At 38.1% G+C, this 25,327-nt stretch overlaps 1 protein-coding gene across 1 annotated transcript; it reads right to left on the bottom strand.

Annotated features, from left to right (window-relative positions):
• Nucleotides 1-956: 956 nt before the first annotated feature.
• Nucleotides 957-25,292, bottom strand: LOC117322429 (PHD finger protein 14-like). The gene is made up of 22 exons (XM_033877345.1): nt 25,180-25,292; nt 24,501-24,623; nt 22,247-22,488; nt 21,751-21,842; nt 21,355-21,410; nt 20,974-21,074; nt 20,577-20,632; nt 19,830-19,941; nt 19,181-19,275; nt 18,893-18,941; nt 17,823-17,963; nt 15,989-16,064; nt 15,244-15,429; nt 14,870-14,976; nt 13,639-13,734; nt 13,124-13,227; nt 10,412-10,543; nt 9,826-9,964; nt 8,985-9,269; nt 6,301-6,443; nt 3,269-3,387; nt 957-2,349 (listed from the first exon to the last, which is right to left on the bottom strand). Exons 1-21 carry the CDS (start codon nt 25,244-25,246, stop codon nt 3,294-3,296), a joined length of 2,496 nt encoding a protein of 831 aa, XP_033733236.1. The 5' UTR covers nt 25,247-25,292; the 3' UTR covers nt 957-2,349; nt 3,269-3,293.
• Between the last annotated feature and the right edge of the window lie 35 nt (nt 25,293-25,327).

Raw genomic sequence — 25,327 nt, forward strand, 5'->3', positions numbered from 1 at the left:
AATCTGTAACAACTTAGATCAAAGCTGGACAGACAAATCTGTAACAACTTAGATCAGAGCTCGACAGACAAATCTGTAACAACTTAGATCAGAGCTCGACAGACAAATCTGTAACAACTTAGATCAGAGCTCGACAGACAAATCTGTAACAACTTAGATCAAAGCTGGACAGACAAATCTGTAACAACTTAGATCAGAGCTCGACAGACAAATCTGTAACAACTTAGATCAGAGCTCGACAGACAAATCTGTAACAACTTAGATCAGAGCCTGACAGACAAATCTGTAACAACTTAGATCAGAGCTCGACAGACGAATCTGTAACGACTTAGATCAGAGCTCGACAGACAAATCTGTAACAACTTAGATCAGAGCTCGACAGACAATCTGTAACAACTTAGATCAAAGCTCGACAGACAAATCTGTAACAACTTAGATCAGAGCTCGACAGACAAATCTGTAACAACTTAGATCAGAGCTCGACAGACAAATCTGTAACAACTTAGATCAGAGCTCGACAGACAAATCTGTAACAACTTAGATCAAAGCTGGACAGACAAATCTGTAACAACTTAGATCAGAGCTCGACAGACAAATCTGTAACAACTTAGATCAGAGCTCGACAGACAAATCTGTAACAACTTAGATCAGAGCCTGACAGACAAATCTGTAACAACTTAGATCAGAGCTCGACAGACGAATCTGTAACGACTTAGATCAGAGCTCGACAGACAAATCTGTAACAACTTAGATCAGAGCTCGACAGACAATCTGTAACAACTTAGATCAAAGCTCGACAGACAAATCTGTAACAACATATATTAGTATGTATAATACAATATTTGCTCCAGAATATGTATTTTGGTACAGTCAGAATTTGCAACTGGTTGTTGACTCATTTTCTTATATCCCAGCCATTGGAAGTGGAGATAAAATAATTGCGGACAAAAATATGATCACATTTTAACATTTATTGCACTTGTAAATAAGTATTTACATATTAAACATGTATCAAAGTAAAATCAGAAATCTTTCCTTCACTCAACTCAATTCAACTTTATATGCTCTTCATTATACAGAACTAAAGCATCCATAAACTGACAATCATGGCTATGGTTCAGCTAGTACACCAGCAACTGTTTCACAACCCAAAAGTAGGAAACGGGCTCCTTGTAAGAGATACACTGTGCTATTAAGGTTCAGCACTGTAAATATATTTGTATTTTACTTTTTTCACAACCCAGGTAAAGTTTATAATACAGATAGTTCCTGGAGCTCTGTGTTATGTTGATCTAACAGATGCTATCATACTTAGTCAGATATAAACATATATATGGCACATTCTTTCTCATAGTTTGTGGATGTGTTTTGGCTTCAATATAAGACAATCATCACAAAACTCATTACCACAATGTTAGAGGATTACACGGCAAGAAATGTACGACGTCAGCTCAGTAACATCAGATAACAATAGGTTGACCACGGTCAGTTGCCTCTTATTTCACATCAGATAACAATAGGTTGACCACAGCCAGTTGCCTCTTATTTCACAGAGTAAACAATGCTAACCTTATGGACTACAGTGCTAACATAACATACAAAATTATTAAATTCCTTTAAGGACAAAGGATACAATCCCCTTGATAGACCCACTGATATACCCAGTGATAAGCGCCGAGATCAACTCACTTGAGGTTTTCTCATATTTGAACAATTATATATGAAGTTTGAACAAAAATCCATCAAAGAGCACTAACAATGATTTTCTAAAATAGTAACAGTAACCTTGTCCTTGACCATGGCACATGTTCAGGTCATCTCATATGAAGCTGATTTAAAATCGGTTAAATATTAAATTACGAAAGGACTGACAGAGATTTTCTATAGGTAGTAATAGTGACCTCATTCTTGATCTTGGCACCCTGAAACACAAACTCATTCCAGGTATTCTAATATTTGACCATGAGGTATATGTTCAAGGTCTGTTTAAAATGAAGTTGATAGAACGCTGACAAAAGGTGAACACTCTGATGTACGAATGGAATGCTTCATCCCGAATGATGATGCTGGGGATAATGATAAACTTACTGATCACGACATACCCCAAGATACTTCACTCTCTTCTGTTAAGAATACAAAACAATCTTAACAAATTGGAATCTTCTCTTACAAATACTGAATATGTCCATCTATTTATCAGAAGTACTTCACTACTTGTACTATTTCAGCTACTGGTCCAGTCACATATAGATATAGCACTACAGTGTGTGTACAGGAAATGTTTTATTTTCCCTCATTTTCTTCATTCTTGTTGCCACCATCATCTTCCATATCCTCTTCCTCGTCCTCCTGAAACAAAAATCAACAGTTTGTTGTGAAGAGGCAGCAGGATTATCTCCCCATTATAACAAACATACTCACACTGGCAAGAACCTGTCAGATTTTGTTGTTGATACATTTATCTAATTAATCATTTTCACCATTAATTGGATTTTTTTTTACTTGTCCACTGAAGTAACTATATGATTCACATTTTTGGATGACCTTTAGCCACAGAAGCTTACTGCCAAATTTCATTAAATTTGGTTCAGCAGTTTTGGAGAAGAAGTCGGAAATACATGTACAAATTGTTTACAGACGGACGACACACGGTGACGGACAAAAGGCGATAAGAATAGGTCACTTGAGACTTCGTCTCAGGTGACCTAAAAATAGCTTGTGAAATGTTTCTAATGTAGCATTAGTACACTTTTAGTTGGATCTTTCATCTCCATACTTATTTAGATATATGTGAAGTTTCTTGTCATGTGAATAGCAAAATACTATAGACACCATTCCTGATTAATCTATATATGCTCCCATCTTTTTGGAAGGGGAAAAACCTTGGGCGCCATCCAAATCAGAATCATTTTGGAACATTTATTTGTTTACTGGGAGTTCCCTGACAGATGCACTCATCAAATCAAAATCACCAAAATAGTTTTACAAATTTCTTTTTTTTTTGTTCTTAATGCATCAACTTACAAATTTTAAAGATCAATCTACATGTAAAGTAGAATCAATAAAACAAATGGAGGTAACCATGTTTAATCTACATCAATTCGTTCAGCTACAGATAGTAGTGTTGGATGTATTTAAGTGTTTATAATCTGGTTTCCTCTGGGTGTACAATTTTGCATCTCGTTTGTAAAATGATAATACGACCATTGCTATCAATTTCAAGCTTCTGCAAATCTTTTTATTTTCAATTGAACAAAGAAAAGATTACCGAGTTGTCTGTAGGATCACATGCCTCACAATGCCAGGAGTATCCTCGCTGTTTGGGAGACTTCTTGGCAGGAGGGTCCAAAGCATCCGAAGTGGTAACTAAGCTTGCACTCATCACAGCTGTAAAAGATTCACATTTCTACAGAATAAACATTTACTGTATTTCTATATTGTTGTCTTAAGATATATTTTATTTTTTTTATCTAAATTATCCTAAATTAGATCTGTATCATTGTACCATTGTCAGATATTGCTAGATTCAATTTTTTTGTCCTGTGACTAGCCAGGGTCTTGGCTAACACACTGAACAACACACAGGAGGCCTGTCACATGGAATTCAGAGCAATTAGGGTAAAGTGTGTTGTCCAAGGACACAACCATCTGGTAATCTTACTTAAGCACTTTTCAAACTGATAGCATTCTGCTAAATTTTGACTGTGCTAATTGCAGTTTCTGAACAAAGGTTTTCTAAGACATTATTGTCTCACATCAAACCATCACTGTGTAATCTGTGTTAATTAGGTTATGTGCTCAAATCTAAGTGTGCCATGATAAGTAAATTAAGAGGAGATCTCTGGAATGTTTTACAAAATGCAAAAGAAAAACGAACTAGAAACTAACTTTCAATGGCAACCTGCCTGAAATACACTCCAACAACACACATCAACTCTCCTTAACTACGCTGTGTCTGACAGTGTTGGTGTAGTCTCCCAGACCGTTACACACGACACACATCAACTCTCCTTAACTAAGCTGTACCTGACAGTGTTGGCATAGTCTCTCAGACCGTTACACACGACACACATCAACTCTCCTTAACTAAGCTGTACCTGACAGTGTTGGTGAAGTCTCCTAGACCGCTACACACGACACACATCAACTCTCCTTAACTAAGCTGTACCTGACAGTGTTGGTGTAGTCTCCCAGACCGTTACACACGACACACATCAACTCTCCTTAACTAAGCTTACCTGACAGTGTTGGTGTAAGTCTCCCAACCGTTACACACGACACACACACTCTCCCAACTAACACGTCACACATCACTCTCCAGACCGTTACACACGACACACATCAACTCTCCCAGACGTTACAACACGACACACATCAACTCTCCCAGACCGTTACACACACACATCAACTCTCCACCGTTACCGAACTCTCAATCTCCCAGACCGTTACACACGACACACATCAACTCTCCCAGACCGTTACACACGACCACATCAACTCTCCCAGACCGTTACACACGACACACATCAACTCTCCCTTAACAAGTGTACCTGACAGGTTGGTGTAGTTCCCAGACCGTTACACACGACACACATCAACTCTCGTTACATTCGACACACAAGCTGTACTGACAGTGACCGTCACAGTCACCATCAATCCCAGACCGTTACACACGACACACATCAACTCTCCCAGACCGTTCACACACGACACACATCAACTCTCCTTAACTAATCTGTACCTGACAGTGTTGGTGAAGTCTCCCAGACCGTTACACACGACACACATCAACTCTCCTAGACCGTTACACACGACACACATCAACTCTCCCAGACCGTTACACACGACACACATCAACTCTCCCAGACCGTTACACACGACACACATCAACTCTCCCAGACCGTTACACACGACACACATCAACTCTCCCAGACCGTTACACACGACACACATCAACTCTCCTTAACTAAGCTGTACCTGACAGTGTTGGTGAAGTCTCCCAGACCGTTACACATGACACACATCAACTCTCCTTAACTAAGCTGTACCTGACAGTGTTGATGAAGTCTCCTAGACCGTTACACACGCAAACATCAACTCTCCCAGACCGTTACACACGACACACATCAACTCTCCTTAACTAAGCTGTACCTGACAGTGTTGGTGAAGTCTCCCAGACCGTTACACAAGACACACATCAACTCTCCTTAACTAAGCTGTACCTGACAGTGTTGGTGAAGTCTCCCAGACCATTTAACACGACACACATCAACTCTCCTTAACTAATCTGTACCTGACAGTGTTGGTGTAGTCTCCCAGACCGTTACACACGACACACATCAACTCTCCTTAACTAAGCTGTACCTGACAGTGTTGGTGAAGTCTCCCAGACCGTTACACACGACACACATCAACTCTCCCAGACCGTTACACACGACACACATCAACTCTCCCAGACCGTTACACACGACACACATCAACTCTCCCAGACCGTTACACACGACACACATCAACTCTCCTTAACTACGCTGTACCTGACAGTGTTGGTGAAGTCTCCCAGACCGTTACACACAACACACATCAACTCTCCCAGACCGTTACACACGACACACATCAACTCTCCTTAACTAAGCTGTACCTGACAGTGTTGGTGAAGTCTCCCAGACCGTTACACACAACACACATCAACTCTCCCAGACCGTTACACACGACACACATCAACTCTCCTTAACTACGCTGTACCTGACAGTGTTGGTGAAGTCTCCCAGACCGTTACACACGACACACATCAACTCTCCCAGACCGTTACACACGACACACATCAACTCTCCTTAACTAAGCTGTACCTGACAGTGTTGGTGAAGTCTCCCAGACCGTTACACACGACACACATCAACTCTCCCAGACCGTTACACACGACACACATCAACTCTCCTTAACTACGCTGTACCTGACAGTGTTGGTGAAGTCTCCCAGCCCGTTACACACAACACACATCAACTCTCCCAGACCGTTACACACGACACACATCAACTCTCCTTAACTAAGCTGTGTCTGACAGTGTTGGTGTAGTCTCCCAGACCGTTACACACGACACACATCAACTCTCCCAGACCGTTACACACGACACACATCAAGTCTCCTTAACTAAGCTGTACCTGACAGTGTTGGTGAAGTCTCCCAGCCCGTTACACACAACACACATCAACTCTCCTTAACTAAGCTGTACCTGACAGTGTTGGTGAAGTCTCCCAGACCATTACACACAACACACATCAACTCTCCTTAACTAAGCTGTACCTGACAGTGTTGGTGAAGTCTCCCAGCCCGTTACACACAACACACATCAACTCCCCACGAAAGTGTTCCTCTTTTCCTCCTCTCTGTTTCTTGGATGGTGGAGGCTGACTTAGCTTAATTGATGTATCTGGTGTTGGTTCAGTCTAAAGAAAAAATAGAAAAAGAGAAAAAAAATATGAATTTTTTTCAATATCAACAAGATGTTGAGGGACTCTGTGTTCCACTTTATAAGCCTATACATTAATTCACATCCATAAAGGGCATCCATTGTCCAATTAACTGATCAAAGCTGTTAACTAATTCCCCACCACCTATCAAATATTTAACAAATTTAGTATAAGGACTAAAAGGAATATGGGGGTTTATCCCACCAACCATCAAATCCTTTAATACAAGTGCCGCCCACCCCTCCCACACAGATAATTCTGGAATTGCCTTAAATTATTTGGGTATTAGAAATGCATTTACCCCTCTTCATTTAAACATATTAGAAATGCGTTTACCCCTCTTCATTTAAACATATCAGAAATGCGTTTACCCCTCTTCATTTAAACATATTAGAAATGCGTTTACCCCTCTTCATTTAAACATATCAGAAATGCGTTTACCCCTCTTCATTTAAACATTTGTTCAGACCCACTCCGATTTCCCTGGGCTCTAGAGTCATGATTTCTACACTTTGGACCCCGAGTAGTTTTATACAACATTATTTATCATACCCTGTACCTGACAATAAATTCACATTTAAATGTACCATTGTCTTGTGTGTCTGTTTGTATTATCCTTTGACATTACCGACCAGTCAGTTCTGTCATTGCATTTTAGCTCCACCTATGTTTGCCATAACTCGGATTGTCACATTTTAAAACCAGCATTATCACATTCTAACTTCTTATGAACTATAGCATGATAGCTGCACATGTAATTTTTGTACAAAACGTAGGTGTTATTTGTATGGAGTTTGTATCATAATCTTGTAAAGATCCAGTTTACATGGCTGCTACTGTAAAACTTTCTTGAGAGGAACAGTATTTATACAAATTTCTGCTTATAATATACTTCAATATCCATATATATGTATAGTTACACCCAAATCTAAGTTAAAATCAAATTTGGATCAAACCTTTTAGAATATCATTTTAAAATCTTGTAACAATTTCCAGAAATAACAAACTATTCACAAAGATCAACTTTATTTATGTGCTAGTTATTATTTCAAAATCTAGTATACATGTAACAAATTTCTGATATGACAAGATATACTATGATTACCAATCACCAATTAGTTTTAGTACAATCTGTAGAGGTTTTACCTGTACCGTACCTCAGTAACAGTGCCGTACCTTAGTTACAGGCATGTCTGATATATCCACACTCGGTCTACTGGTGGAGGGACTATATTTATCCACACTCGGTCTGTTGGTGGAGGGACTATATTTATCCACACTCGGTCTGTTGGTGGAGGGACTATATTTATCCACACTCAGTCTATTGGTGGAGGGACTATATTTATCCACACTCGGTCTGTTGGTGGAGGGACTATATTTATCCACACTCGGTCTGTTGGTGGAGGGACTATATTTATCCACACTCGGTCTACTGGTGGAGGGACTATATTTATCCACACTCGGTCTAATGATGGAGGGACTATATTTATCCACACTCAGTCTACTGGTGGAGGGACTATATTTATCAACACTCCGTCTACTGGTGGAGGGACTATATTTATCCACACTCGGTCTACTGGTGGAGGGACTATATTTATCCACACTCGGTCTAATGGTGGAGGGACTATATTTATCCACACTCGGTCTGTTGGTGGAGGGACTATATTTATCCACACTCAAGTCTACTGGTGGAGGGACTATATTTATCAACACTCTGTCTACTGGTGGAGGGACTATATTTCTCCACACTCCGTCTACTTGTGGAAGGACTACAATGTATATTTCTCCACACTCAGTCTACTGGTGGAGGGACTATATTTATCCACACTCGGTCTATTGATGGAGGGACTATATTTATCAACACTTGGTCTACTGGTGGAGGGACTATATTTATCAACACTTGGTCTACTGGTGGAGGGACTATATTTATCCACACTCCGTCTACTGTTGGAGGGACTATATCTATCCGTTCTCGGTCTACTGGTGGAGGGACTATATTTATTTACACTCGGTCTATTGGTGGAGGGACTATATTTATCCACACTCCGTCTACCGGTGGAGGGACTATATTTATCCACACTCCGTCTACCGGTGGAGGGACTATATTTATCCACACTCGGTCTACTGGTGGAGGGACTATATTTATCCACACTTGGTCTATTGGTGGAGGGACTATATTTATCCACACTCGGTCTACTGGTGGAGGGACTATATTTATCCACACTTGGTCTTCTGATGGAGGGACTATATTTATCCACATTTGGTCTATTGGTGGAGGCACTATATTTACGTGGTAGTTTTAGTACAATCTGTCGAGGTTTTATCTGTACCATACCTTAGTTACAGTGGCGTACCTTAGTTACAGTGCCGAACCTTAGTTACAGTGCCGTACCTTAGTTACAGGAGTGTCAGATATATCCACACTCCGTCTTTTGGTGGAGGGACTATATTTACTGGTAGTTTTAGTACAATCTGTCGAGGTTTTATCTGTACCGTACCTTAGTTACAGTGCCGTACCTTAGTTACAGGAGTGTCAGATATATCCACACTTGGTCTATTGGTGGAGGGACTAAATTTATCCACACTCGGTCTATTGGTGGAGGGACTAAATTTATCCACACTCGGTCTACTGGTGGAGGGACTAAATTTATCCACACTCGGTCTATTGGTGGAGGGACTAAATTTATCCACACTCGGTCTACTGGTGGAGGGACTCTCCGCGACTGATACATCCTCCTTGTTTACTCGTTTCTTCTGTCTTCCCTTCTTGGTACCACTCTTCACGCTGTACTTTGATGGTAACTAAACAAATGTAAAATGTAGGTGAAAGTAAAAATGAATTTTACGGGGGAGAATGGAGATTTTGAAATTGTCCACGATTTCTCAATTCATTTTATTTTTACAATGTTTTTTTGTGATTTTAGTGAAAAACAGAACCCCGCAAATAAAAATAAAAGCAAAGTGAGTTGGGACTCGCATAGATATATAACCTCTATCCTTAAAAGTGATCAAGTGTGACCTTTGACCTTTAACCCTAACAGGTGATCACCAAACTCTAATCAGGTGTTGAACTTGAGGCTGTGATGCTATGGTTCAAATTATAAATATGAACTAAATTTGTCAAGGGGGTTCATGAGATATTTCTACACAAGCTGTGTATGAATGGATGGAGACACCAAGTGATTAGTACTAATACCACATTGTACCCCCCCCCCCCCCCCCCCCTCCTTACTGGGGTATAAAATCCTTAACAAATTTCCCAGTCATGGTTTATAGTGTAGAACAACCCTAGCACTGACCAAACTTGGACAGAATCTGCTCAACAGGTAACAAACTTTCTCCATCAATGTTTTCTTACCTTTTCAAATTCATATTTAAGGTCAGGTGACCATTTGAAAGGCTCTTTGATTTTCTCTCGTAGTCGACGTGGAGCATTGATGTCCTCCTTATTGCCCTCCTCCGGACCGCTGCTGGAGTTATCACACTCGGAACACTGCCTGTAAACAACCAGTTTTATCTTTAAAGATCTAGTTCAGTGGCTAAATGTAGAATCACATGACCATAAGCTTCAGAGATATAACTAGCACACTTTACAAGGCTCGTAAAACGTAGAGTCAAACCTCTGCTGATTGAATCTAAAGTTCATGTTAGGAGGCATAACACATAACTTAAGGTCATGGTCTTTCAAACTAAGCTCGTAAAAGTGTTACAATTTGATTACAAACCAATTACATGGAGGATACCGACAAGTGTCTTCTTGTTTATTTACCTCGGTACATTAAGGTGAAATGTTGATAATACAACATTCTAAAAATCAGAACCATTGAAGTAATTACAACTGAATCATGTGGCATACAAACGAGGACCAATCTTTAGAAAGTGTTCTAGATGCCAGTGTTTCCAGGTTCAGTAGCTTTACTACTAATCCCAGTCACAAAACTTACCAGCCCATCAGCTTGGTTTTCTTGGGCATGCGAGTGAGTGGTGGTTCCAGACAGCCCAGGTGGTAATACTTTTTACATAGGTCACACTTCACCAGTAGATGTGGATTACAGGACTTTTTACACACAGCACACCTGTCAGCAGAACAATCCCAAATGCAATGTTTTCTAAACACAGGTCAAATTGTGATCTCCTTTGAAAATTAAATATTTTGATCTAGCCTTGTAAAACTATTTTAAAGAGTTACCAATACTTAACTCTTTTCTACTGCAAAATACTAAACACTCGTCATTTATATCAGATTTTTAATCGCACAAATTGTTTTTTAAGTATGGTAGCATACATCTTCTGGTCTCCCTATCAAAGTAAGGTAGCACACATTTTCAAGTCTCCTTGTCAAAGTAAGTTAGCACCCAGCCTTAAGTTTCCCTGTCAAAGTAAGGTAGCACACATTTTCAAGTCTCCTTGTCAAAGTAAGGTAACATACAGCCTTAAGTCTCCATGTCAAAGTAAGGTAGCATACAGCCTTAAGTCTCCTTGTCAAAGCAAGGTAGTTCACATTTTAAAGTCTCTCTGTCAAAGTAATGTAACATTAAGCCTGAAGCCTCCATGTCAAAGTAAGGTAACATACAGCCTTAAGTCTCCCTGTCAAAGTAAGGTAACATACAGCCTTAAGTCTCCCTGTCAAAGTAAGGTAACATACACCCTTAAGTCTCCCTGTCAAAGTAAGGTAACATACACCCTTAGGTCTCCCTGTCAAAGGAAGGTAGCATACAGCCTTAAGTCTACATGTCATAGTAAGGTAAAACACAGCCTTAAGTCTCCATGTCAAAGTAAGGTAACATACAGCCTCAAGTCTCCCTGTCAAAGTAAGGTAACATACAGCCTTAAGTCTCCCTGTCAAAGTAAGGTAGCATACAGCCTTAAGTCTCCCTGTCAAAGTAAGGTAGCATACAGCCTTAAGTCTCCCTGTCAAAGTAAGGTAGCATACAGCCTTAAGTCTCCCTGTCAAAGTAAGGTAACATACAGCCTTAAGTCTCCCTGTCAAAGTAAGGTAACATACACCCTTAAGTCTCCCTGTCAAAGTAAGGTAACATACACCCTTAGGTCTCCCTGTCAAAGGAAGGTAGCATACAGCCTTAAGTCTACATGTCATAGTAAGGTAAAACACAGCCTTAAGTCTCCATGTCAAAGTAAGGTAACATACAGCCTCAAGTCTCCCTGTCAAAGTAAGGTAACATACAGCCTTAAGTCTCCCTGTCAAAGTAAGGTAGCATACAGCCTTAAGTCTCCCTGTCAAAGTAAGGTAGCATACAGCCTTAAGTCTCCCTGTCAAAGTAAGGTAGCATACAGCCTTAAGTCTCCCTGTCAAAGTAAGGTAACATACAGCCTTAAGTCTCCCTGTCAAAGTAAGGTAGCATACAGCCTTAAGTCTCCCTGTCAAAGTAAGGTAGCATACAGCCTTAAGTCTCCCTGTCAAAGTAAGGTAACATACAGCCTTAAGTCTCCCTGTCAAAGAAAGGTAGCATACAGCCTTAAGTCTCCCTGTCAAAGGAAGGTAGCATACATCCTTAAGTCTCCATGTCACCGTAAGGTAGCATACATCCTTAAGTCTCCTTGTCAAAGTAAGGTAGCATACAGCGTTAAGTCTCAGTGTCAAAGTAAGGTAGCATACAGTCTTAAGTCTCCTTGTCAAAGTAAGGTAGCATCCAGCCTTAAGTCTCTCCATGTCAAAGTAAGGTAGCATACAGCCTTAAGTCTCCCTGTCAAAGTAAGGTAACATACACCCTTAGGTCTCCCTGTCAAAGTAAGGTAGCATACAGCCTTAAGTCTCCCTGTCAAAGTAAGGTAGCATACAGCCTTAAGTCTCCCTGTCAAAGTAAGGTAGCATACAGCCTTAAGTCTCCCTGTCAAAGTAAGGTAACATACAGCCTTAAGTCTCCCTGTCAAAGTAAGGTAGCATACAGCCTTAAGTCTCCCTGTCAAAGTAAGGTAACATACAGCCTTAAGTCTCCCTGTCAAAGTAAGGTAGCATACAGCCTTAAGTCTCCCTGTCAAAGTAAGGTAGCATACAGCCTTAAGTCTCCCTGTCAAAGGAAGGTAGCATACATCCTTAAGTCTCCATGTCACCGTAAGGTAGCATACATCCTTAAGTCTCCATGTCAAAGTAAGGTAGCATACAGCCTTAAGTCTCCCTGTCAAAGTAAGGTAGCATACAGCCTTAAGTCTCCGTGTCAAAGTAAGGTAGCATACAGCCTTAAGTCTCTCCATGTCAAAGTAAGGTAACATACAGCCTTAAGTCTCTCCTTGTCAAAGTAAGGTAGCATACAGCCTTAAGTCTGCCTGTCAAAGTAAGGTAGCATACAGCCTTAAGTCTCCGTGTCAAAGTAAGGTAACATACAGCCTTAAGTCTCTCCATGTCAAAGTAAGGTAGCATACAGTCTTAAGTCTCCTTGTCAAAGTAAGGTAGCATACAGCCTTAAGTCTCCGTGTCAAAGTAAGGTAACATACAGCCTTAAGTCTCTCCATGTCAAAGTAAGGTAGCATACAGTCTTAAGTCTCCTTGTCAAAGTAAGGTAGCATACAGCCTTAAGTCTCCGTGTCAAAGTAAGGTAGCATCCAGCCTTAAGTCTCTCCGTGTCAAAGTAAGGTAGCATACAGCCTTAAGTCTCCCTGTCAAAGTAAGGTAGCATACAGCCTTAAGTGTTACTCACTGGTTAATGATGGCAGGAGGTGAGACACAGGGTACACTATCGTGTCTTGTTGGGGTTTTGACTGGGGCTCTCTTGGTATTGAACATCTCTGGCATAGTGAGAGGCTGAAGGTGATAAAAAAATCCCACATAAATAGGTACAGTTTCAGGGTTCACTGGGATACAATCAAATAGATGTAGTACATGTATTCAAAAGCCACATTTAAAACCCATGTGAATTTAGCCCTTAAATGAAAATCCTGTTTCCTGTAAAGAATATGTTCTGGAAGGTTTGTGAGGCTAGACCTTAGATTTAAAATTTCTTCAATTTTATTCTTATTTTAAACCTAAATATCACTTTGAATTTTACTTCTTCTCTCTGATTTCTTAAAGTTAGGCTTTTCTGCAATCAATCTAATCAATCTAATGCCAAAAGTCAAGAGGCGATTTCTGAATATCAAATCACCAATAATCTATTATTTCAATTAATCAAGTAGAAATATTCAGTTCAGTTGAGATGGATCTGGAGATGCTGACCTTGACCATCATCTCTGTAAGCATGCTGTACATGTTCGATCCCTCCTGTTTCAATCGCTGTGAGTGGTCCTTTAGGCGGTCAATATCAGCAAGCAGCTGTTTCAAATAGAAAACCAAGGTAAACTAATTATTTAAGTTTCCATAAACAACTGTAGTCAGTAATTGCGAAGCTCACCAGCAGCAGCCATAGGAATATGCTTATGCCACCGGTAATGAAAAGTTTCAGAAACTTATTCCAATATAGAATTTCAATGCCAAATTGTTTCATTTTATGCACCAACAGAATATATTTGTTGAGATAAAAACAATATTTTGCCTGTATCTGTTACAGTAGTAGTCATCAACCTGGTCATACTGTCGACGTAAGTTGTTCTCCTGTTTTTGTAGTATCCTGTGTTTATTTACCTCACCGCACTGTCAACGTAGGACGTTCTCCTGTTTTTGCAGTACACTGTTTTACTATTTACCTGGTTGAACTGTCAACGTAGGACGTTCTCCTGTTTTTGCAGTATACTGTTTTACTATTTACCTGGTTGAACTGTCGATGTAGGACGTTCTCCTGTTTTTGCAGTACACTGTTTTACTATTTACCTGGTTGAACTGTCAACGTAGGACGTTCTCCTGTTTTTGCAGTACACTGTTTTACTATTTACCTGGTTGAACTGTCGATGTAGGACGTTCTCCTGTTTTTGCAGTATACTGTGTTACTATTTACCTGGTCGAACTGTCGACGTAGGACATCCTCCTGTTTTTGCAGTATACTGTACTATTATTTACCTGGTCGAACTGTCGACGTAGGACATCCTCCTGTTTTTGCAGTATACTGTACTATTATTTACCTGGTCGTACTGTCGACGTAGGATGTTCTCCTGTTTTTGCAGTATACTGTATTATTATTTACCTGGTCGAACTGTCGACGTAGGACGATCTCCTGTTTTTGCAGTATACTGTGTTACTATTTACCTGGTCGTACTGTCGACGTAGGACGATCTCCTGTTTTTGCAGTATACTGTGTTACTACAGTCGACGTAGGAAATCCTCCTGTTTTTGCAATATACTGTATTATTATTTACCTGGTCATACTGACGGCGGAGGATGTTCTCCTGTTTTTGCAGTATACTGTGTTACTACAGTCGACGTAGGATGTTCTCCTGTTTTTGCAATATACTGTGTTACTACAGTCGACGTAGGACGTTCTCCTGTTTTTGCAGTATACTGTATTATTATTTACCTGGTCATACTGACGGCGGAGGATGCTCTCCTGTTTTTGCAGCATACTGTTCTGTGTAACATTCTCTGTGATGTTTCTTTTGATGTTATCAATCTTACTGTTCCTTTCTGCAAAAAATAAAAATTCTCAACAATTTCATACTGGAAAACTTATCTAGTCATATTTTTTTTACATAAATATATAAATTTTATTACGACAATAACCAAAGACATCTCATTCGATATTCATTTTTATGATCATTTCATTCTCCGTTATTGTACATTTAAATTATTCAACAGAAAAGGACAAATTAACATACAGAATGAAATAAATCATTATATAAGTTTTACTTTCGTGTCCTAAATTTGTCTTGTTGACAAGACAGCTGCACTTACCAAGGTAGTAGCTGATGAACTCCACAGACAAAGCCGGAGATATATGCGTTTTCTTGCGCATCTCCTGTTTCTCCTCTGTGACATGCTGTACCTGGGTAATGATTCCCATCAGCTCTGCCTTCCGTAGCATCTTCTTTACGCAGGAGGGACTCGATGTCAGATATCTCACCAGCTTCTGTGTCGGTACTGAACAACACAAAAACACTGATCAGGCAGTCTCCATGAAGGTCATGATTATTACTAGTATATCATAATAATTAATTTTGCATTGTTTGTATGCAGAATGCTGCTTTCTGATTGGCTGAATTTTTTTTTCATACCTCTATGAAAAAAAATCCGAAAATGTGACATCACAATATGGCCACTGACGTTGTGTATTGATTTGTGAAAAAGAATCCCTTTTAAGATCAGTTAAATGTCAGACCCACCATTTGTAATTTTGCATTTTGAATCTCCACCACTTACAGATGCTTTAGTCAAATTTGGCTGAGTTCATATCAGTAGTTTTTAAGAAGTTGTTTTTGTTCAATTTTGCTAAATTATTGATGGAGGGATGATGAACGCCACTGCATGACATGAGCTCACCTTGGTCCTTCAGACAAAATGAGCTCAAAATAAAATGAAGTAGAGAAAAATGAAGCATTATTTGACCTCCTTGGATCAAATTTTGGTATCAATCAAACAAATGTGACTGGTGACACAACTACAGGTAACAAAATCCAAATCAAACAGAACACAGTCTTACCCCATGATGGCGGCCGCTTGAATTTTGATATTCTGTACTTTTGTCTATGTCTGTTTAGTTTTCTGTCAAATCGTGTCTGGAAAGAAAACAGAAATGTGTAGTGAGAGTATTGTATAAATGTATAGAGAAAGTATTACTGAATACTGTCAATCTTTCTCTATCATCAAAATGTGAAGTGAATGGGCAAAAATAAATATCTTCTGATACAAAAGTGAAAGGGCAAAAATAAATATCTTCTGATACACAGTTTCAAAGTTTAAGTGTTTCTACGTCGTCCTTCTTGTCAAAATAAATCAAAGTCAGCTCTTCAACAAGTTTTTCCTCATAAACCATGTCACAGCTTATGTATGAATTTTCAGATATCATTACTAGAATAATTGTTCTTTTCAGTATAATACATTTATGCATGATAACATTATTATTTTCTTAAGATTTGTATGTGTAGTTGAACTGGACTGGCTTGAACACTGGTGACAGGTAGAATATATAACAAGCTAATTAACATGTTTTTTTAAAAAGACTTCATCACATAAAACAAAATGCATATACCGTAAATATTCGCGTATAGTGCGCACTTTTTTTCAAAAATTGACAAGTGAAAAAGACCACTGCGCACTATACGCAAGTACAAGCCTTTTCCCAGTCAGAATGAATGTGATTTGACTGAGATTTGTGATCGTTTCCTTTCACAGCAGGATTGATTGAATACTTATAATATATATATATAACATATATAAAGCATTAAGAAAGTAACAGTTAACAAATTATCAAAGAAATGAATAGTTATTTTAATGTTTAATTCCTTGAAATTGTGTATTTATCAGCAATTACGTGGATTTATCTAAGTCGATCGTGAGCCACATGTTCCGTACACATACGATCTCACTTGAGCATGTTCCCGTATTCAGGTCCAAAACGATGTATAACATCTCAATTAACATCAAACAAAACTTGAAATGATATAGCAGTACTTAGTAATTTCATACTTCTAAATTAATCACCTTATAAATCCAGAATGTTGCCAGAAACTGATAACGTTCAACTTGTTTATTTACGGAAGCTGTAACAGCACGCATGCGCAATTAGCAGGGGTAACACTAATGCCTTGATCTCATGCGGCAGTCACTGACCAACTGGCCATATAAAATACGATATGACTGTGAAAACTACCGGGGTACTCTTATTTATCGTCTGCACTGTATATTTATCCTTTACACATGTTAATTCATTGATATAAAAGTTGTGACCAGCACGACGACTGCAGACCTGTTTCCGTACTGTATACAAAATGGCGGCCTGTGTTACATTACGTAGCAGTCAGCTTACTAGTCAATCTTGTTATAATTGAGCTTAATTAGCTTTGTATGTTCGTGGACAGATACAACAAGATATCATACCTGCGTGAAAAACACAAGGTAATTGAGGGTAGGATTAATTATTTTGTTGGTACAACAGCGTAGATGGGACCGCTACAATTTGCAAGCTGACTAGGCCTGTGGCGGTATAATGTAAACAACCTGTCAATCCAATGTGTCAAATCTGACCGGTGATTCCAATTAAATGTGGTACATATTGTAAATAAGCTTTCATAAGTTACAAATTCCTATCATCTTATGCTTTAGAATTCATCTACCGCTCAGTTGAAAATTGAAAAAAAAAATTGTTTTTTTTTTTTTTTAAATGAACCTCAAAAACGTACCTGCGCACTATACGCGAGTGCGCACTATACCCGAATATTTACGGTAATGACTTTGCATGGTTTAATTGGTTTTTAATTCGATTTTTAAATTACCTTTATAATGTTTTTAATTATCGACCAAATTAATATAATTACCTTTTCCTTCTCGTCCTCGATCACTTTCTCTGTGTGTTTCTTGATATGTGACTGTATGGCGAGCCAATTTCTCCGCTTAGCCCGAGCCATCAATTTATCAGCATGCATCTTACAGTAGGCAAAGAAAGGATCGGCAATGTCCTAACATCAGAAAGGAAGAATATTCAACATGGAAATAAGTATTACAATATTTAGTCTGTTGTTGAGAACGCTCTTTAAAACGATTCAAATTTTAATTTGACAAAGATTTGATTGCCTCATGACTATGCATTCTCTCATTTTTACCTACAACATCACAATGCCTGGGGAACTATTAGAATACAGAGCCAAGGGAGTGTAACAAAATTAGTTTGTATCTACACAAATTATAAAAGTATATGCAGTTTTTCTGTATAGTGTTTTCAGTACATTAGCTCTCTGGTACAGACAAGATGTAGTTTTCATTTAACAATGCACAAAAAATAAACACTATAATTTCACACAATATATTACCCGATATATTTAAACAAGATTGATAGCCTTCCGCCCCAGCCACAGGCCAAATATCAGGTCTCCAGGTCTCTTGGATTTTGAGAAGAAATTGTTTAAAGATTTGAGCATTTTTGACTCCTTTGACCTCGAATGCAGGTGAAGGTCATTTATTTGAATAAACTTGGTAGGCCTTCAACCCTGCCTGCTACACCCCAAATATCAGATCTTTGAGCTTTTTGGTTATTAAGAAGAAGTTGGTTTAATAGAAAAGTTGATACAAGACTGGTGATGGCTGGACGACAGATTTCGCACCATGCCATAAGCTCATTGGTCTCCTGGTAGGTGAGCTAACAATTAGAAAACAAGTTATATCATATGTTAATCACTCTTTTTAGCCTGGATAAAAGCACCCAGGGTGTCTTATTGTGGGAGGAAACTGGAGAACTCGAAGTAGACAAGTAACCCCATATATCTTTTCATGTCCCAATGCGGAATAGAACACCAGCTGCCTAGGTGAAAGGCAAGTGTGTAACCAAGGTGCCACGCGACCACCCAATAACCTTAGTGTTGGCATAACAATATTTTGTTGAATTACACACCATGCATTCTTCAGGAGCAGCCTCAGACAGCAGTCCTTCCTTCTGGGCACTGAAACAAGACATGATGACACGTGTCAACCTTGACTTAGCCAAACACTAAATCACTGATATTGGGAACCATACACTTGGCATAAGTTAACTAACGAAGTACGAACAAAGTAGTAAAACTTATAAAACATTCCTTCAGTACACTAAGTTTCTTTCTTCTTGTTCAAAATATGCTTTAATTTTTGCTTTATAAAAAAAGTTTATCTTGTTTTTAAAGGGATGCAGGAATTCTATACCTACCATGTTACATGAAAGTAAGTCCTACACATGCCCGCATCACAGCTGATACACACACCTGTTCTGCTGAACCGAGCATCCTCGCACAGCGAACATTCCTGTAACAGACAAACTGGACTGATCATCTATAACAATTCAGCTCACAAAACAGCCCAAACTAGATTCGGTTTAGGATTTCGGCACTGTCCAAAGGTCAAACTAAAAAGATCTGTTTTATTTTATTTCCCTAATTTACCTTAAAGGTATTGTTACAATACCGTAAACACATTGTTTCTCTTACTGAAGTTTGCTCTATAGTTAACTGCTGTAATCTGATCTTTTAACAAACTAGAACCTATTGATCACCAAGTCAAAAACACCTTTGGGCTATTCCTTTAAAATATCTACCTGACCCCAGAACTCCACAATAAATCACTTCAATCCATGGTTGGATTACCTTCCTATTACTTCTATGTAATTTATTAAATAAATTCTATGAGTGTCGAGGTACCCCTTAACAAAACCTGGAGTCCTGGGGGTGGGGTAGATGTTTTACTGGAAAAGCCCTTTCTAAATTTTGAATCAACTCCTGCTTTGGAAATAAATATGAGGCATATTCAATTATACCTTGAGTAGATCATTTTAAACAGGGTAACAGATTTTCTCTACCTACCCGTGCACCCCATCTTGAGTAGGGCATTTCAAACAGGGTAACAGGGCTGAGTTTGTCCACATCTCCAAAGGCAACACCAGGAGTGTAGAGAGCACAGACTAGGTGTACCCACCTGTGTGTAAAAGATAGACATGTAATTCAACACAAAGATTTGAGGGCTATCCAGTAACATATATCCAAAAGAAAGACCCTAGAAAAACAAATATAGACAATCACATGTAATTCAACACAAAGATTTAGGGGATATTCCAGTAACATATATCCAAAAGAAAGACCCAAGAAAAACAAATATAGACAATCACATGTAATTCAACACAAAGATTTGGAGGCTATCCAGTAACATATATATATATATATATCCTAAAGAAAGACCTTAGAAAAACAGTCACGAATGGTGGGCACAAGAGATAATGTGACCTCACATATACAGTTTTGTTGAAATTAAATCAATTCTTTCTTTGTTTGACAAATCTGCAGTCCTCCTTTTGGGTAGATGTTTTACTGAAATAGTCCTTAAAACGTAAATTTTTATATGAATCTTCTATCAATAGATATATATAATATTTCTATAATGTCTATCAAGTATTCCTGTATGTAACATAACCACTAACAGTCACTCTAGGTTGTCTGCATTCCAATTTCATTTCATTCTTTTTTCAAGATTTTATTTTTACGTCACCTTCATTTAAACTGTCTACTTACAGAATGTCAAATTACAAATATTTCATAGCATGATTTAGCACTTACTTTCCCGCATCTGTTTCTTTAAATATCCCACCGGGATTCGGACAAAGTTCGCAAGTCTGAATAGAAATAAATCAAGTGTAGGAACAGTTCAATGTACAAGTATACAGTTTCATATAAAACACCACTTAACTCTCCCAACTTTTCCATAAAAATCAAAGAACTGGGACTTAACCTTCGTCTTTCGTTTAGAGTTCAGATCTGTGAGGAAAATTTTGACAGAAGACTATTTTGTCTTAAGTTTCAATCGAGAATTTTTTTTAGGATTTCCTTTGCGTAAAGTCATCCTTTATCAAAACGTACTATGTAATAGGTTTCGCAGATTTCAATTCCTTTGTATAAGGTTAAACATTAATATTCCATACAAGATTTCTGATTTTCATTGTAGTTTCATACTTACTGGTTTACAGTCGGCCTTACAGGCGTCACAGAACCAGGGTTCTGTACTGGCTGACGATTCAGTGCTGGCATTTGATTGGTTCTCACTGATACCATAGCAACCTAACACAAGTACAAAGTAAGTTAGCAATTCAAATATGATGTATAACAGTAAGAGAAACAGTGAGATTTTAATAAATGGATTTCTTTACCATAAAAAAATCAAGTAGACGATTTTCACCTAACTCTCATCAAACCCTCTATAATAAGGTTTCTTTTCCAATATTGGTAGGTTTTTCAAATAATTGAAGCAGAAAGGGTGCATTTTTCTCATTTTTATTGTATTTTACACAGTATTTTTGCTTCAAGTATTTACAAATTGCTTATTGATGAGGATTATTACCTTCATGGACAGAAACTCCACAGTTGTCACATTCGACAATCTCATCATCTTCTTCACTGTAAATGAATTGATACTGGATGTCAATCACTATTTTTTCCTTTCGCTAGGAGCACAAAATAGTTTTATGCAAATTCTTTTCCATATAAAAATGTGGGATGAGACTTTTGTTTGTTTGCTCGGTTTTAGGCCCTTTGAACAGCCAGGGTCACTTTGAGGCGGGGGACTCTTTGTAGTAGTTTGTGACTACCTCACTGAACAACATACAGTTAAAACATTAAGTTTTAACATGCAATCATCAATCAGATTTCATACCATCAGGAGTTTCTTTTTTCACTTTCCCAAATGTTATACCAGTTTCACTTTTAAGACATTGTTTATGACGTGATGAATCGATACCTGATATCTCCAAGGCAGACACAACAGATAGTGACCCGGATCTGTTTGTGTCTGTAAAGAGGATACACACTGCTGGCTGGTAGGCTGCTCGCCTGTAAAAAAACACATTTAGTTTGGATACAGACTTTGGTATATATCAATTAACAAAATGTCTAACATGTCTATTTGACTTATGTTTTGACCCTTCAGATTTCAGAGAAATAGTGATTTGACTTCTGAAACTGCTTAAAATCAAGTCAACTGGATGCTGTGATGTTAAGATTAATGTGACTGGACAACTATTATGACTGTGGGTCTATTGGTACGCCGTAAAATTTAGAAAAAATATATTTCGACAGTGGGTCTATTGGTATGCCCGAAGATTTGAAAAAAATAAAAACATTTGACTCTCTGATCTTGGAAGTTGGTTGAGGCAATATTTAATGTTCTATGGATTAACATAGATCTGTGATTTCAAAATGATATCAGAGTTAAGATCATTGTAAACTGTTCATACCACAACCACTCCATTTCCACCAGAGCCGGAAACTCCTTCCTGTTTGACATCAATTCCAGACGGGACCTCCAGACTCGTAGTCTCGATTTTGACTCCTTCTGTTGCACGCTTTTCTTCTTTAGGATATTCATCTTCACTAGATGAATCACTGGAATCATCATCCTCATCACTATCATCATCTTCATTGTCATCATTGTTGTCATCCTTCTCACTTAGCTCAGCAGCATCCGAGTCATCTGAGCCTATAGCAGATAAAAAACATGTTTAGATAAAAAAATCAACTCCATGCACAAGGCCAAAGGTTCCCCATTTATGCAATTCTTGAACAGTTTTCAAAGATGAATATGAAATTGAAAAACAATTTTTTTTTTCAATTATCAGGAAGAAAGATTTGTTATATTGATTGAATGTCTTACAATAATCTAGAACTATTATGATAAAACTTTAAATATCACATCATCAATGTGAAGATCATAGTTTTTAAATGACAATAATTTTACACCAATTGCACACATTAATCTGAACATCGGTAGACATTATATCTTGTCCCTTGCAGATGTAAACCTTCATATTTAGCATTTTCAGAATTCCCAGAAATGTAAAGGGTCAAAACTTTTGTCTCATACAAGGCATCCAGTAGACCATTGAGAGTGCATTTTTGACTCCCCAAAATGAGGTCTGACTCTTGTGTATTTAGGGGTGAAATGGTACACCTTCATCATGATTCAGTATGTATTGCAGTGCAGTATCAACAGTCTTTTTTCGGGGTTCAATATTTAGCATCCAGTAAAATACTTAAGAGATGACTAGTGCTACTATAGATGCTTTTGAAACAATCAACCTTTTTATTTCAGACTTCAGGTATTCAATAATACACTACAGCAGTATGTAACAAATACTGTATTTGACCTAATAAGGGCGCCTGCCCTAATAAGGACGCCCCTACCTTTTTTCAAGGAAATAAATCTTTGACTGAGTGTCAAAATGGTGTTCAAAAGTAATAATTCTTGTGAAATGTTTTGCTACTTTATGTGTTCAGTTTTCTTCAGCAAATTAGGTAACTGGAACACAAGTTTTCGCCACTTTTTGTCTATTCCTACAGATGACATGTCATTGCGAAGAGCACCCGAAACTAAACACACATACAAATAATATCTTACCATCTTTATTTGAAGATAAAGTAAAAGACTTCATTCTTGTTGATAAATAACTTTTGTTTAGAACAGAAAGCTAGTAAAATACATTGTAAATCAATTATTAGGTCAAAAAAACGATGTCTGGGATGATCTGGGAAATCACCTGTGTCTATAAATAGAACACAAAAGAGTTCCATTTGAACATAAATGGTGGAACACACGTTCTCTGGTCTAAAGATCAGCTGGCATGGTTTACAACTTTACAGGTATATTCAAGTGATATTTAAGCTTAATATGATAATGAATAGATATCTTCATCTGGAATATATTTATGACGGAGTATTTTACCGTTTCCACAGCCTTGGGTTTTCTGCTATAAGGTATAGTCTGTTTCATAAAACTTCAGAATAACTAATCTTAATAAGGGCGCCCCCACTGTCAATTACCCGCGCCCTTATTAGGTCAAATACGGTATGTATAAATATTTTTAATCAAATTTACGTTTTTGTTTCACAAGTCTGGCTATTCTGATTTTTTAGACGATCTTGCTATATAGCTACAAGTCAGTTTTAAAGGAAAACTGTCTAACACTAGAACTCTTCAAATTAAAGAAGGGCTAGCACTGATGTTGTCTTTCCTAATCAAATGCATGTTTGGTTGTGTTTCCATGCTTTAAATGTTTGTAAAACATATTGAGTGGTCCAGCCTATAACATAAGTGGCTACTGGCTGGCAAACTTTGAAGACATGGCAAGCGCCTGTCCTAAGTTGTTTGTCATGTATTACTCTAACAATACCACCAAACATGGAAAATTTGACATTCTGCACAGTGTAAATCTACTTTGGGAAGTTAGAGGTTACATGGAGCCTATCATATGTTTCTAGCCGTGATATCCTCTATAATTGTTGGAGTAACCGTTTCACCTCAATGAGTTTGAAGGGACATATCTACTTGACTGATGTTTTGACCGTTCAGATTTCTGAGAAATAGTGATTTGACTTCCGAAATGGCAAAAAGTAAAGGGTCAACTGTGTTTCCCTGAAATAGACCTGTCCCTCTAAGCAGGAGTTATTTTGGAAAGTCTGAACATTCTGATGTTTCACGCCCTTATATATAACCTTTGTGATGTTTTTCTACATCAAAGTCGCTATCATCATCGCTATCGTCTCCTCCTCCAAAGTCCACCTGTATGAGATGACGCTGCACTGGTTTCACTCTGCGTTTCTTTGGATCTCTTTGTACTATAGAAAATGTAAAATTGTGGGAAAGATTAAGCATTTAATCTGTAACTGGTACAACAGATAATATTCTTTAATTCAAATAATTATATTTCAATAATAATTGGAATAACACATTTGTCCAACTTTAAAATTGTACTGCTGCAACTTTTACTTTTCACATTAATCATTTCAATTTTGTGTTTGAATTGATATATTAAAGCGTACGCATGTAACATAAGAGGCTGCTAATTTATTACGTTATAATTCTCTATCGAGATTGTTGCTTACGATAACATTATTTTTTATTAAATTATTATAGTAAAACTGGAAAATGGGAATGTTTCAATTTTAGTCATTCAATCATAAAACAAAGATTAATGATGCTGTTTCGTTTGGGAGGATCTGCCTCCTCTTAATTGAGAGGATGCTTTTGAGCTCTAGCAAGCATACAGAAGTACAGTACAATATAATATTACAGTAGCGTAACTCCATGTTCCCCCAACCTGCACGGATACCGTCGTAATGACTGATGTCAGTTCACGATTCGGTTTCCACAGCAAATAATCCGATATCTTACACATCGTTTTATACAAAAATTCCACGCTTGGGTCAACCTCTTCTAGTTCTAAGTTGTTTTCTGCCATGTTGAGTGATAGAACTCAGTCTAGAAAACGTGAAAATGAGCCAAGTCAATTGTGCGCGGCGCTTGAAAATCGCAGTCTCTA

The sequence above is a fragment of the Pecten maximus genome, chromosome 2 (genome assembly GCF_902652985.1).
Source record: "Pecten maximus chromosome 2, xPecMax1.1, whole genome shotgun sequence".
Lineage (NCBI taxonomy): Eukaryota > Metazoa > Mollusca > Bivalvia > Pectinida > Pectinidae > Pecten > Pecten maximus.

Bases quoted from the DNA above. Each gene is read 5' to 3' on its own strand.
- LOC117322429 (XM_033877345.1), bottom strand. From the start codon at position 25,246: ATGGCAGAAAACAACTTAGAACTAGAAGAGGTTGACCCAAGCGTGGAA. The intron at 15,430-15,988 runs GTAAGACTGTGT...TGTGTTGTTCAG, and splicing joins CAAGCGGCCGCCATCATGGG to TACCGACACAGAAGCTGGTG. The intron at 9,270-9,825 runs GTAAGAAAACAT...ACATTTGTTTAG, and splicing joins TTAAATATGAATTTGAAAAG to TTACCATCAAAGTACAGCGT.